A 15,726-nucleotide genomic window follows, 5' to 3' on the forward strand; every position below is an offset into this window, starting at 1 on the left:
GGAAACTGATACACAGAAATAGTTGAGATAAGCTTGATTAATGTAGTTGACTACATAAACATGTTACACTTGGAATTGTAGAGTGTACTTTATACCAGGATTTGTCAAACTATGGAGCCAAAACAGAGAGCAAGCTAAAAATGTTTGGGGTTTTATTAAAAAATATAAAAACCATTGTCAACTCAAAATCAAGTAATAGGCAGTAGTTTGCTGATTGCTTATGTAAGCACAGGTCAATTAACCAATCAACTAGCATTGTTAAGCACTTTCTAGATTCCAGGCATTGTGCTTGATACTTGGAATACACAGGAAGGCTACAAATAGTCCTTTTCCAAAGACTTTACAGTGTAATAGGGAAGATACAACATCCAAACAATTGTATACAGACAAGATATATGTAGAATAAAATGGGTGTAGTCTCCAAGGGAAGACTTTAAGATTAAAAGGGATCATGAAAGGCTTCTTGTACAAACTGGGACTTGAGCTAATAATTTAAGAAACCTCAGAGGCAAAGATGAAAAAAAAAGTAGAATTTCTAGGCATGAGTGGTAGTAAACCAAAGTAGTCAGGAGATGGAGTGTCACTTGTGTGTAACAGCAAGGAGACCATTGTTGCTTGATTTCAAAGTAGGTAAATAAGGAAGTAAAGAATAAGAGATTTGGTGAGGTAGGAAGGGGTAAGTTATTGGCTTGAAAAGGATGGTGTGAAAACCAAGTACCTCAGCCTAAGATTGTGTGAGGTGTCAGAGATGAGCAGAAGGACTAAGGTGTAAGAGAACTAGGCATTACTGGAATGTAAGGTCTTTCTTCAAAGCAACCTCTAGTTACAGGAATTGAGCCAGGAGATTGAGAGCAAGATGCAGGAGAAGTCCTGCAGAGTGAAGATAAAGTGATTTCCAGATTTCTTTTTTTTTTTTTTAATTATTAAAGCTTTTTAGTTATAAAACATATGCATGGGTGGTTTTACAACATTGACCCTTGGAAAACTTTCTGTTCCAAATTTCCTCTCCTTCTTCTCACCCCATTCCCTAGATGACAGATAGTCCAATACATGTTAAATATGTTACAATATATATTAGCAATATATGTTAAATTCTCCCAGATTTTTTTAACCAGATAAAACATTCTTTGCCTTAATTACTGATTATTGATGCCCTGATTTCCAGATTTCTCAGTCCTGTAACAGGAGCATCTCAGCAAAATACTTGGAACAGGAGAGGTTACAGAATTCACTTTACTACCTACGAAATTTTCTTCTCAGCAAAATTTTGCTTAACTGTGATCAATTCTTTAAAAATCATACTGAACTGAGTAATAAATGCAAAAGTTATTTATATTCTGATCTCTCCATGCTCTCATAAGACTAAAAACTGAATAAACAGTTGAAACTTCATACCTTACATCTGAGTCAATTTCTATCTTCCTTTTTTGTTTGTTTTTTGGTTTTGTTTTTTGTTATAAACTTGCCACTGATTCCAAAAACAAATTTTCATGCCTTGTCATCACCACATTGACATTTTTATAATTGTTCCATTGTATATTGAGGGAATTTCACACTTGCCTGTTTATTACTTTAACACTTATAAGAGGATCAAAGTAGGATTAGAAAATATATTTTCTGCAAACATATGAAATGATAGAAAATAGAGATGTTTCAAAAATATAAAGTTTTGTTTTATAGATGAAATAAAGCTTATTTGATATCAATACTTAAATTCTATTTAGAGATACAACCACTACCACCATCAGCTCCTCCCCCCAAAAAAAGAAAAGAAAAATGGAAAAAAACAAAATGTTTGGATAAAAATGTCAAGAAGATACATTCCAGCTACTTTTTATTGTGTTTTCCAAAAGATGAGGGGTAATGTTACAATAATGTCCTGGAAATATAAATGGAGAAGGATAATGAAGGTGATGGAAATAGGGAAGTAATTTAAGACTCTCAATTCAAGAGCTAGAAATTTGGTTTTAGTAGAAGATAGCAAAAGAAAAATACTGTATTTCATTGGCCAATACTTGAGATTGATGATGATTGTCATCTGCTCTATTTATAACATGCTTAACTTTTCTTCTTCCAGCCTGTGTTTTCCACACAAATACAAACACGCAGCCTCTACTTTTTCATTTTTTCCCTTCTGGCTCTTCTATAATATTCTAGGATTTCCCCCCTGCCTTTTACCATTACCTGGAAGCAAGGAATCAGACTAAGAAACTGGAGGCAAGAAGATCATGGTAGTACATTGAAACATCTAAACACTCTGAAATGCCTTCATTACCATACACTTCTTTGCTCCCCCCAGAAATAGCAACCACATTTGGTGTTAGAAGGCAATTTTCCTTGGCCTTTCAGCTAAATCTTCTTAGTGCTCAAACTTTACCTGTTGTTCCTGACTCTGTCCTCAGACTTTTTCCTCTAAATTGTTATTTTGTTTACTAGTAACCATTACTGTTTATATTATAAATAAGATAGTAACTGGGAAAAAATCTATTTATAAAATTTACCAATATTAACTATACACATATAAAATAATTGTTGCAGATGTAGCCAGTGAAAAACAGAGGAGACTTCTGTATAATTTGGAAATGGAACAAATGGCTAAGACAGCTAAAGCTCTCATGGAAGCAGTAAGTCATGTTCAAGCACCTTTTACCAGCGCAACTCATTTGGAACATGTGAGACCTATGTTCAAGGTGAGAATTTTAGTAATTTTTTTTCGGTAATAAGATAACTTTGGATTAATTTAAATGCTTTGATTAATAGTCAGGAATAATGAATAGGTCTGAAATGTTGGTTATAGTATATAGTGCCTGGTGCTAATTTTACTGATTCAGAATTTAGTTTCTTTAACTTACACATTTTTTTTCTCCCCATCTACAATTTGGATAGATTCTTGATACTGTTTTCTCAAAGGCATTTCTGGTTTGTTTTCATGATATAGGAAGGCATTTTTGGTTTGTTTTTATAGTGTAGGAAGGCAGTTTTCCTTGGCCTTTCAGCTAAATCCTCTTTGCTCCCAAGCTTTACCTGTTATTTTTGACTCTGTCCTCAGACTTTTTCCTCTAAACTGTTTCTTTGTTTACTAATAACCATTATTTTTTCCATTGTAAATAAGTTGGTAATTGGGAAAGTTGAGTTTTAGAATTAGTTTTTCCATCCACATTTAGGAATTCCTAGGAACTGGAAGAATATGTTTTTCAAACATTTTTTCAGTAGGAAAAAGCAATTTACTTTAAAATATAGATGGTTGACAGAAACCTGCAATTGCAGAAACCTTTAATCATTGTCCTTAAGTGAAAGTATGTTCTTATCCTACATAAAAACTTCTGCTATTAACTAAAACTGGAGTGTATGCTTTAAACTTTCCTGTGAGCTCCTAGTAAGTGGTTTAAATTATCTCCTTCCCCCTTTGCAATTTTTTCCTCAGGCATCACTTAAAGAGCATAGGAAAAATAATACTTTATTTGGAGTTAAATTTTTTTCCAATTGTTATATTTAAAACATGGCTAAGTATTTTATTTACTGGTCTTGAAAAGAGATTTCTCAGCCCTTCTATTTCTATGACCAGATTAACTTCAAAAAGTTCTCCCCTCATTTTCTCAAATAGCCTATCATAATTCTGCCATGAATTTCATTTTTTCAATATAGTTTCTAAATTTTAAAGTGTCATTTTATGTATTCAGAGTATATTTTATAGTTTCTCAGAAACTATGTGTATATATATATATATTTGTAGTTTTTCATGAAAATCAGTATGTTGTCAACAAAAAGTATATGGATGTGTATACAAATTAAATTTTCAGAACATACTTTATTTTTTAACTTTTCTAGTTGGCCTGGACACCTTTTCTGGCAGCATTCAGTGTGGGCCTACAAGATTGTGATGATACGGAAGTAGCTTCTCTTTGTCTAGAGGGAATACGATGTGCAATCAGAATTGCTTGCATTTTTAGCATTCAGGTAACATGGAATATTTTGATATGTTTGGTTTTTGTAGTCAGCTTGAAAATGTTGTTTATGTTATTAAGATTGCATATCAATACAAAAATTCTTCTTTGTATATCTTATTTGCAAATGAATTTAGATTTTTATGAAATTCCTTCAATTGAGTGAAATTTAAATTAAAATTTCCACTGTTTTATTCTGTTATTTTTTGTGATTTCTTTTGCTTTATTCCTTGATGTGTTTAAAAGTCATGATAAAGCTTGATGGAAGTTTCTTTTCCCAGAGAATATTAATTTTTCAAAGACTGTTTTCTAAGTTTGATGACTGAATATTTTCTTTAAAAGTGTCAGATGTTTTAACATTTAGATAGTGTTTTCAGACTTATATGAATATAGCTCTCCTGTGATATAAGCAGGTACTTTGGGCCTTTTTTTTTTTAAGCTGTACTTTTATTTCTGTGTCAAATATGTACATATGATCTGAAACAAATATGTGCATACATACATATCTATACACAAATACTTGAATCCATTTAGTCCAGAAGTAAGGTTTTTTTTTTTTTTTTTCCATTCAAATAATTAATGGTCTTTCTCTGTTTTTCTTTCATTCAAAGCTTGAAAGAGATGCTTATGTCCAGGCACTAGCCAGATTCACTCTGCTCACAGTGAGTTCAGGTATTACTGAAATGAAGCAGAAGAATATTGACACAATAAAGACCCTCATCACAGTGGCTCATACAGATGGAAACTATTTGGGAAATTCATGGCATGAGGTATAATTAGTTCATTGTTATGATTATAATGTATTTTTGTTTTATGAGATGTATTGATGCTAAATCATTAATAATGAATGTGGTTGAAATACTTTGAGTAGAATTTATTTATTTGTAATAAATGTGAGATACTTTTAAAATGTTACAGCTTTTTATAGTATGAACTTAGATTTATCTTTGAAAAAGTATGGCTACTCTCATTTCAGGATATTGATTTGTTGTTTGTTTATTATCATTAAGATTCTAAAATGCATCAGTCAGCTGGAACTGGCACAGTTAATAGGGACTGGAGTGAAGCCACGTTATATTTCTGGCACTGTCCGAGGCAGAGAAGGCTCTTTCAGTGGAACAAAAGATCAGGCTCCAGATGAGTTTGTGGGTCTGGGATTAGGTGAGAATTTTTTGTTTTTTAAAATAGAACTGAAATGTGTTTTTCATCTTCTAATTAACAATTATTTTCCTAGAGCCCTAAATATATTACCTGATGAGTTTTGTATGTGTAATGAATGAGAATAACTAAAAAGGTTTTCTGGTCAGCTGTCAAATCTTTCTAATAATTCTTGCCAGGCTTGATATCAGGGAGCAATGTTGATATTGGGAGCAAAAAACTCAAGTAAAGACAATTTGAGTTAAACAAGAATATAGAATCCTGTCAGGAAGAAAAGAAAATCCAAGAAATTATGTGGCCAGGATAGAAGAAAACTTGTCTGAAATTGAAGGAAAATTGGTTTTAAGTACTGGCAATTTACTTAATACTACACAGTGATGTATACTTTATACTATTTTGGATTGTAACTTTATTTCTTAGGAATTGTCCCTATTTGCTAATAACCAAAAAATCCTAGAAAACTCAAGTATATTTTGCATTTGTTTCAGCAAAAGGATAGAGAACAAAACTGCATTCCTTATCCAAAGTTAGCCTTGCAATGGATAATTCTTGGGAAGTTACATCTAGCTGTCGCAATAAGGAAACAAGAGGACTTGACCGTCCTTGGAAATTGAGCCTGAATTCTTTTTTAAAAGCTATAAGAACTAGCATATAAGACTTAAAAATTCCACAGAGGAATCATGTGCCATCAGCTTAATGCACAGAAGAGGGAATTCAAAACCATTTGGAATATAAATGCTTGGTAACCTTTGTGGAGAACTGAAAATCCATTCTAGAACAGAACAAGGTTCTTAGCTGGAGTTCTAAGTAATATGGGAATGATTGTGTTAGCAAAACCCAGATGAACAAACTATGACAACAGCCATAGGAGGTCCTCAAAGAGTACAGACCATTCAAATTAATTCAGAGTACAAACATAAGGAATTTTCATAAACATAGCATTTTAATTCATAGATCTGTAATTTTATGAATGTTGGATCTCCTTCCTCCAGTACAAATTGCAATCCAACTTAGTGGACGGTCTTTGTAAATTTGCTTGACAGAAAAAGTTCATCGCCAACCTTTTAGTAATAAATGTCTTCATCTTTAGAAAGGTTTTTAAATAACAGACATAGTTTCTCCCTAGGCCTATACTTGGTCTTTTCATCTTATTTTTTGCTTAGTCTTCAAGAACTCTTTGGTGAGACATCAGAACAGATATATCAAAAAATATGTGGGAAGAAAACTCCTAAACAATAAGATACTTTGGAGGGACATTTTTAAGGAGAGTATATTCTCTATGTATGTCTACAATAGAACATGTAATATTGTATTATACATAATATAATAAGGATAATAACTCATATTTATATAGAACTTTAAGATTTGCAAAGTACTTTATTCACAACACTTCTGTGAAGTAGGCAGTACCCCCAGCTAATGTGTAAGAGCAGAAAGTTTTTCAAATCTAATCTCCTGATTCCAGGTCCATAATTTTATTCATTATGCCATATTGCCTCCAAAAAGATCTGGGAATTGATTCAGCTACCACTGAATGGGTAGCAAAAACAGCTCCAGAGCAAAGATATAAACCTGCCCCCCCCCCCCAAAAAAAAAGAATCCGGAATTAACACTGCAAAGATCAGGTGATTGCTTAATTGTAGAACTGCAAGCAATAGGCTTTTTGTCTATAATGGCTGGGTGATCGGGTCAGTATAATCAAAGACTTCAGAATCCCCTTCTGGGACAGTTTTGACTATGGTTGGGAGGAACCTGTGGGGCTCATTTTGCCATATTGTGGGAAAGAAATCAAAGAACTTGGAAGCACCTTAGAAATTATTTCACAAATGAGGAAACCGAGGCTCAGGGAATTAAATTACTTTTTTCAAAGTCTAGTAAGTAGTGAGTAGCAGAGCCAGATTTGAACCCATATCATTTGACTCTAGTTCCCAAAGTGTACATATAGAAGTTAAGATTACAGAACCAGGCCTTGTTGCTGGGAGACAAGAAGAAAAATTAGGGACTGTCATTAGAAGAGCTATGTCCAGATGAAAGAAAGTTATACCTCCAGTTTCTTTAGGGGTCTTCCATATTTCTCTGGGACTACCTCATGATTCTAGGCCACTTTCTGATGAAATCATTGTGGTTTATCAATTTGCTGGAACTGTTTCCATTTGAGTTAGAAGCCTTGGGGCTGGTAAGTATGTTGTTCTGGGAACAGAAAATGATTGAAAGAATCTGCATTGAACTGTCAACATGGTGGTAAAGAAATGAAGATATGAAGTTAATAAAGGGGGAGAAAAAACAAAGCTAAACAATTTTTTGATAGAGATGCTTACTTGAACCCAGTAAAACATTTCGAGCTGGAAGTGTTCTCAGAAAGACTGTTTTCTCTAGAATTACTAAGCAATCTCTTGTTTTAGTCCCCATTTTTATCTTTTCCTTGGAATAGAAATGGGCATTTCACAAGTCTTCATTCTTTCCAACTAATTACACATTCATTATGATACTCATCTTATAATTCATTTAATCTTAAAAAAAAACTTTATAAAGATTGTTTAACCTAACTGCATCCATCAGCACTGAGACCTAAAGAGGCGTTGACTTACCTAACATTTCACAGCTATTTAGTATCAGAAGTTGCACTTTTTATGTAGTATAGATTGCGGTAAAAAATGCATGTCTTATTATTATGTTTTGTGATATAAAAAAGAACACTTTTGAAAATGTTTAGTAATATAGCTAAAAATGAAGTAAAATTAATTTGGTCACAAAACATTTAAATGAAAAGTACTCTAGTACTGCTTTTGCACAAAGTGTCCTATTAAACAAGTGAAAAGATAATTGACCTCTCACATATACATGTTAACATGTCTGCTGACCTGATAAAATTAAGTTTCAAGATCTATACCTCCAGCATGGTAAAATGAACTGAAAAAATGTTTACAATACATTATAAATTTAAATCTTGCTATATATGCATATTTAAAAGAAAAAGAGCTAGTAGCTTAGTCATTTTAGAGATTACTTTGGGAAACCATTACAACTATATTCTTTCTGTTTAATAAATATAAATATGTACATCTTTCATCAATTACTTGAAAAATTAGGAACTGGTGGTGACTTAATATTTTGTCATTATGCAGATTCTTGAAACATTCTTTCAACTCCTGGGCAAGTGTTTCGGACTCTTTAGTGTGTATTTATGAATAGTGATTTATATGAACCTGTCTTTGCTCAACAATAATGAGAGTTCAGATTTATCAAGTAATAGAATTTATTCTTATAGTTTGCTATTAACATCTTTACAGACAACTGAACCACTTTCAATTTCTCACCGAGGATCTCCTACTTAAGTTAGAGTCCTGATAGCACATCTATATTGATTGTCTTTGTAGCATCTTGCCTAATATCTCTTTGTATAATAAATTTCCTGCCATATGTCTGCAACCATTATTCTTCTACAGAGCTTTTTATTCATTGTATGATGTTACAGGACTATCTTGCTCATCATTCATTCTATTGGGTACTATATAAATCAGAATTTCACTTCCCTCTTTAAAGGACACCAGTATTTCATTGCTCATTGTAATTTAATTTCATAGTGGATTCCCGTATTCTAAGGGGTTAAATGTTTGTTCTCTAAGCTTCTACTGGTTCTTAGTCAACTTTGGGCAGATAAAAATAATGTCAATTGATCAGCTTTAGTCAGATGAAACTAATTCAGACAGTTCAGTACCTTCTTGAAATTCCTTTATCTTTGTTATTCTGTTGAAGTTGGGATGATACAAATGTTTATAATCCTTTGTTTGAAAAGCTGTGCTTTGTGAATATACTCATAAACTATTGTATTTAAAGAGATCTATTTAAGGGCATAGAGATCACAACAGGCATAAAGATTTATAAAATGGTGTTTCCTGTAGATTATGCTCTTAATTTTCTTGTTATAATAAATTATCTTTAAAATATCAACTTGCATATTCATTTATCAGTTACTTATCAAATATTTACTACTTGTGAAAAGGGACAGTCAGGGGAAAAAGTCTTAAGTCTATTCTGTAGGTTCATCAGTTGAAAGTACTAGATATGTTCTCTAATGGAGAAGACTTGTCCGATAAAAATGTAGGGTAAATTAGACAGGGATAAAACTAGAGGTGAGTACTTCAAGATGTTAAATGATGGAACCAGAGACCTAGATGGCAGTAATAGGAATGAAGAGGCATTTTTGCAAACATTTCAAATAAATTTATCAGTAGTCTAGAAGAAGTGAAAGAGAAGAGAAATCAAGAATGAGTTTTAGAATTATGATATTGAGAAGTTAGAAGATTTGTATCATTCATGAAAAAAAGGAAGTTTGACTTTTTATTTTAAAAGGAAGATGATCAGTTCAATTTGAATATTTTGAATTTGAAATGAAAATAGAGTACCCAAATGAAAATAACAGGTTGTAACTGAACTGGGAAATCAGGATTAGATATGTAGATTTGGATATCTTTATAAAGGTGATAATTGAAACTGTGAGTCTGGGTAAAGGCTGGGTTTTCTAGGAAAGTTGATAGACATTATATACTGAGTAGTTTGGGACTAATTTTATTAGATTACTGAGTTTATGTTTTAATATGTTTAGATTCTATTTCTTTTAATAGTCATTTTTATATCTCTATAAGTAATTTTTATTTATAGCAACAATGTGTATATTTGGCAACCCTAAGATAATGTTACCAATAATGTTGCTAAAAAGAATAGCTCATAAAACCTTTGTGTTTAATCAGGAAAATTGATCCTAGTTATTTATCGGTCATAATTATGTGCCTCTACTGAATTGTCTTTGCTAATTTCCTCCAAAAAAGCTGAACTGACTTCTTAATTTATTTTTATGATAGTTGGAGGAAATGTGGACTGGAAGCAGATAGCAAGTATTCAGGAATCCATTGGAGAAACCAGCTCGCAAAGTGTTGTTGTTGCTGTAGATAGGTAAGGTACTCGTTTCATTTTCTTTTTGGTTCACTACTATTTGACCTACTTAAAATAGCAAATAGTGTTTTTAGAAGGTTTAGGTAATTTAGAGGAACTACTAGAATTACTTTTAACTTAGTACTTCAGATTTATATCTATCTGTATATAGAAATGGTTGGTAACCTATTATACTGATGTATGAAGAACAGAAACAAGTAAATTTATGGATTTTAAATTGAAGTTTTAGTTAAAAAAAAAAAAAACAAAGACCCACCTGAAAGAAAATACATTTTTTTATATTAAGTATTTCCTTCTTTATTATCTCTTAAAAAGCATTTAATTGACCACTTGTATTTATGGATATACTTTTTATATCTATACATACTATGTTACATTTCTACATTGATTTTTTTTTGTCTTGTCCCCTTAGTGCTAATGTCCTTCTAAGCTTTTTTCTTAGTTTTCTTCACTTTTTTCCTTAACTTTTTTTTTTTTTTTTTTGGCATTTTTATCCACTCTTAAGGCTTCCATTCTCATCTCTAGGTAAAACTTTATGTACGTCACTGATCCTTCTCCTCTGAACATCAGTCCTGCATTCTTAACTACCTGTTGGATAGCTCTATGTGAACATGCTGTGGACACAGCTAAAACCTATTCATCATTTTGTGCCCAAATTATGTCCTTCCTTTCCTCTTTCTTAGAATGATACCACCATCTTCTTACTTACCCATACTCAAAATCTTGACATCATATTTGACTTTTCCTTTAGCTACACCCAGTAGTTTGCCAAGACCTGTCTAGTCTACTACTGAATTCTTTTTTTTAATCTGTCTATTCCTTTGTATTACTGCCATTGCCTACCCCTGCACAAGACATTATTTAGCCTCTTTCCTCAAAAATTATTAGTCTCTCTTCTCCTTCTCAATGCTTCTTTCACTAAATTAGCCTTCATAATGCATAAGTATATTTTCTACACATTGTCATTTCCCTACTTCTAAACCATTCAGTGATTCCTCATTGCATGTAGATTGAAATCCAAATGAAAATCTCAACATTTAAGCTCATTTACAATATGTCTGTAGCCTGTCATTCCAGTTTTATTTCATTCTATTCCCCTTTATACACTCTGTTTGAGCCAGTATGGGTCATTATCTATTCTTTGAATATTTTTTGCCTTCTATTCTTATATAATAACTGTTCACTTTTAGAATCCAATACCTGAATACATTTATTTCACCTTCCTCCTCATTGAAATCCTCCTGAAGGATCCCTCTAAGATCTAACTTAAATGACATTTCTTGCAATAAGTTCTTGTACTATAATCAATACTCTTTGCAATAATCTTTCTCTCCAAATTATTCTCGAATCTTTGTGTATTTCTTTGCCTTGTAGCATTCTGACTTGTTTCATGGTTCTTTGTGTGCATTTCTTATTCCTACTACCTGCCCAATTAGATTGCAGAAACTTTTCATCTCTAAATACATAGTATTTGAATCAGTGCCAGTGTACTTAATAAAAATGTTTTTAATTGAAATATGTTGTTAATGTGAACAGTGTTGAAACCCTAGCTTAGTTTTAAATATGCATAGATCATTACAGAAGTGTTTATAACCTTTAAAATATCTGATTCCCTCCCCGATGCAGCTATTTTAACCATAAACTATTCATATTTCTCATTGTATATGTTTTAAGATTTACAAGGCATTTTCTTATTTTAGGTTAATAATGAGAAAAATGAGACTTACCTATGGTCACATTTCTATAAGTTTGTATTAAGACTGTTACTATGTCTTATCCATGAGAAATTACCTTAAATTCTAATGACTTTTCTAGGGTTCAAATATAGTACAGGAAAATAGTTGTGTTCTATCAAATCAAGAATAAAAGCTAAAGCACTTCTGAACCAATGAAAAATGATAAATTTATCTGTGTTGTTTCATATAAAAGAATTCTGTTGGTTTTATCTGATTAATATTTTGTGAATTCTTAAAGCTTCATGTAAGATATCTGTCATATTTTTATTAAATTACTATTATTCAGCATTATAATCTTATTATGTACTTCACTGTATCAAAGTATATAAAATAGTGGAAATTTAGTAATGACTAAGATTTAGTTGTTTCTTCTGCAGACAACATAAGTAATGGAAATATTACTTTACCCAATACCTAATGTGCATCTTAGACTAAAAAATATATATTTTTTAAAGAATTGGGACTCACAAATTTTTATAAATAATCATGGATTTTTTCTTCCTCCTCTCTACTCATGCTCTCTGGCCAGAATATTTACGGGGTCTACAAGGCTTGATGGAAATGCTATTGGTAAGTAGGTAAACTTACTGTTACACTTACAGGTTGGCCTTTTGACTAAAAAAATTGAAGAATGTGTTAACAATTTCATTCGATATTTGCTTTACAGTGGATTTTGTCCGTTGGCTTTGTGCTGTATCTATGGATGAATTACTTTCTACTACACATCCTCGCATGTTTAGTTTGCAGAAGATAGTAGAAATTTCTTACTATAACATGGGAAGAATAAGATTACAATGGTCTAGAATTTGGGAAGTCATTGGAGATCATTTCAATAAGGTATTTGATTATTTATTATACTTATATCCTTTGTAAATTCTTCTGCTGACTCATTGTAGCACAGAGAACTGATTTCTTGGAACTTGTAGCAAAAGCTTACTAGCTCTTAAGAGATTCTACTAAGTCTGAAAGGCTTTGAGTATGAGGAAAACACACTTCTAAAAGTTTGGGAACACTCACTTTTGGAAGTTTAGTCACTCAATGATTTTTGTTGTTTTTATATCAATGCATAAAACAAGTAAAGTGACCATGATTCTGTGGGCTTTTACTTCTAGTCATATAATCTTCCTGGGTTTCAATTCTTTTTTTTAATTCAAAAATGAAGACGTGGTAGTAGAGGGTTTCTGAGATTCTTACCAGCTTTAAATTTGTAATCCTATTATGTGGTGACAGTGGCAGAAAATGGGCCAGAAGATGCTAATAATAAAATAGCTTTTACATCTTCCATGAACACTAACTGTTGTCACTCAGTATTCAGTATTTATTCATGGACCAACAAAGAAATGAACCATATCTATATTCAGTTGGCCATTCAATTAATGAATGTTAATTAAGCACCTACTGGATGCCAATCATATTATGCTAGTCAGGGATCCTTAAACTACAGTGCACAAGCCAGATGCATCAGCTGAGGACGATTATTCCCCTCACCCAGGGCTATGAAGTTTCTTTATTTAAAGGCCCACAAAACAAAGTTTTTATTTTTACTATAGTCCGGCCCTCCAACAGCCTGAGGGACAGTGAACTGGCTCCCTATTTAAAAAGTTTGAGGACCCCTGTGCTAGATACTAGGGATATAAATACAAAGAATGAACCAATTCCTGCTCTCAATAAGCAGGAATTCTTAATAGGGGGTGGAGTGTGTGTGTGTGTGTGTGTGTGTGTACAAATATATAAAGGGAGGAGAAAATGGCAATTAGATGGTACAGTGGATAGAGTTCCAACATTAGATAACTCATCTTCCATTGTTTAAATCTAGCCTTAGATACTCCGTAGCATGTGACTCTGGTCAAGTCACTTTATCCTGTTTATTTCAGTTTTTTCATCTGTAAAATGAGCTAGAGAAGAACATTTCAAAACTGCTTCAATATCTTTCCCAAAAGGAGTCACAAAGAGGACGTGACTGAGAGCAATTGAACAGCAAGAGACAAAAAATGTTAATGTTGGAATGAATATTAATGTTAATGAGGAATTGGGAAAGACTATGTAAAAGGTGTGCTTGAACTGTTTCTTAAAAGAAAATTCTTGTGAGGTAGAGGTGTGTAAGAAATACATTCTTAGAATGGATGTAAGACAGAGCCAATGATATATACCTGTATGTTGTATAATTTTTATACATACATGTTGTTTTCTCCATTAGAACACTAGGGCAAGTTAGTATAGTATGTGGAGATGGGAAAATAGAATGCCATGTGTGAAAAACAGAAGGATAGTTTGACAGAATTACAGAATGGGAAGGGAGGTGATATTCAGTGAGGCCTGAAAGACAAATTGGTATAAAATTGAGAACTTTAAATGCCATCAGTCAATCAGTGAGTTATAAGTCACTTTATTATCTAATATGCACTGTGAAGTGTTGAGAAGACAAGTACAAAAAGTGAAAAATCATTTCTTGCAGTTAGTTTACATTCCACTCAATAAGCATTTATTAATGCCTAGTATATTCCAGGTACTGTGTGCTAAGCACTAGGGATACAAAAAAGGTAGAAGGCATTCCTTACCTCAAGGAGTTCACAGTATAATGAGGGAAATAACCTATGAGCAAAATGTGCCAAAAAGCTCTGTTCAGGATTAATAGAAAATGATCTATAGAGGAAAGGCACTAGAATTAAACATTATTGGGAATAGTTTCTTCCAGGAAATTATATTTTAGCTAGGACTTAAAAAAAACTAAGGAAGCCAGGGTACAGAGATGAAGGAGAGTATTCCAGACATGGAAGACAGTCAGTAAAAATTCCCAGAACCAGGAGATGGAATGTTTGGTTCAAGAAATGGCAAGGAGGGAAAAAAAAAATTTAAAAAAAAAAAAAGAAAGAAAGAAAAGTGTCATCGGGTCAGAGTATGTAATATGAGGTGTACAGTATAAGAAAAGTGAGGGGGGCTGTAAGGTAATAAAATAATTTGAATGACAAACAGTATTTTATATTTGATCTTGGAGGTGATAGAGAAGCAATGGAATTTATTGAATAGAGGGTGAGGTGGTCAGACCTGTGATTTTAGTAATTTTTTAATTATATATGTATACATAATATAATAAAAAAATAATTTTAGTGACTGGTGAGAGATTTGTGGCAGACCTACCTTCAGGTGTGAAGAGATAAGATGGTAGAAGCAGAATAGAGAATGTATATTTTTGAGAGATACAGCAAAGGAAATCAACATATCCCCATTGAGGCAGAATGAATAGTCAAAGGTTATGGAAAGGGAAAAGGAATAATTCACATTTATACAGCAGATACTATCTGTCCAGCACTGCTAAGTGCTTTACAAATATTGTGCCATTGGATCCTCTCAACAGCCTCAAGAGGTAGGTGTTGTTATTATCCCCATTTTAAGTTGAGGAAATTGAGGTAAACAGAAGTTAAATGACTTGCCCAGGATGACACAGCTAGTAAATGTCTAAAGCTAAATTTGAACTTAGATCTTCCTGATCCGAGGACCATTGCTCTATCTACCTCTGAGTGATCTATAGGTTATAGAAGTCTTGGAGACCAGGAGAATGGTATTATTTCTGATAGTAATAGGGCAACTTGGGGGGAGGCAGAGGAAAATAATGAATTTAAATGTGGACATGTCAGATTTAAATATCTGTAAGACATCCAGTGTTTAGTAAGTAGTTGGAGATGTAAGACTGGAGTTCAGCAAAGAACTTATGATTGGATAAGGTTATTTGAGAATCATTACTGAAAAGATGGTAATTGACTCTTGGGGTAAACAGGAAAGGTTTCTTGTAGAAGGTGGTATTTGAACTGAATCTTAAAGCAAGAGGAATTCCTTTAGGCATAGATAAGAATGAAATGCATTCCAGGTGTGTGGAACAGCCAGTGAAAAGGTTCAGAGGCAAGAAATGGAGTATTGTGTGTAAGGAAAAGAGAGAA

General features: G+C 32.7%; 1 protein-coding gene across 2 annotated transcripts in view; it reads left to right on the forward strand.

Moving 5' to 3' along the window:
* ARFGEF1 (ADP ribosylation factor guanine nucleotide exchange factor 1) overlaps positions 1–15,726 on the forward strand; it is a 151,714-nt gene that overhangs the window by 88,540 nt on the left and 47,448 nt on the right. For both annotated transcript variants that reach the window (XM_051970076.1, XM_051970077.1), the window contains exons 19-25: positions 2,539–2,690; positions 3,829–3,957; positions 4,556–4,714; positions 4,955–5,105; positions 9,965–10,055; positions 12,321–12,361; positions 12,459–12,628. In XM_051970076.1, coding sequence (XP_051826036.1) covers positions 2,539–2,690; positions 3,829–3,957; positions 4,556–4,714; positions 4,955–5,105; positions 9,965–10,055; positions 12,321–12,361; positions 12,459–12,628 — 893 coding nt within the window. The remainder of the gene's footprint in view (positions 1–2,538; positions 2,691–3,828; positions 3,958–4,555; positions 4,715–4,954; positions 5,106–9,964; positions 10,056–12,320; positions 12,362–12,458; positions 12,629–15,726) is intronic.

Source organism: Antechinus flavipes, chromosome 1 (genome assembly GCF_016432865.1).
Source record: "Antechinus flavipes isolate AdamAnt ecotype Samford, QLD, Australia chromosome 1, AdamAnt_v2, whole genome shotgun sequence".
NCBI lineage: Eukaryota > Metazoa > Chordata > Mammalia > Dasyuromorphia > Dasyuridae > Antechinus > Antechinus flavipes.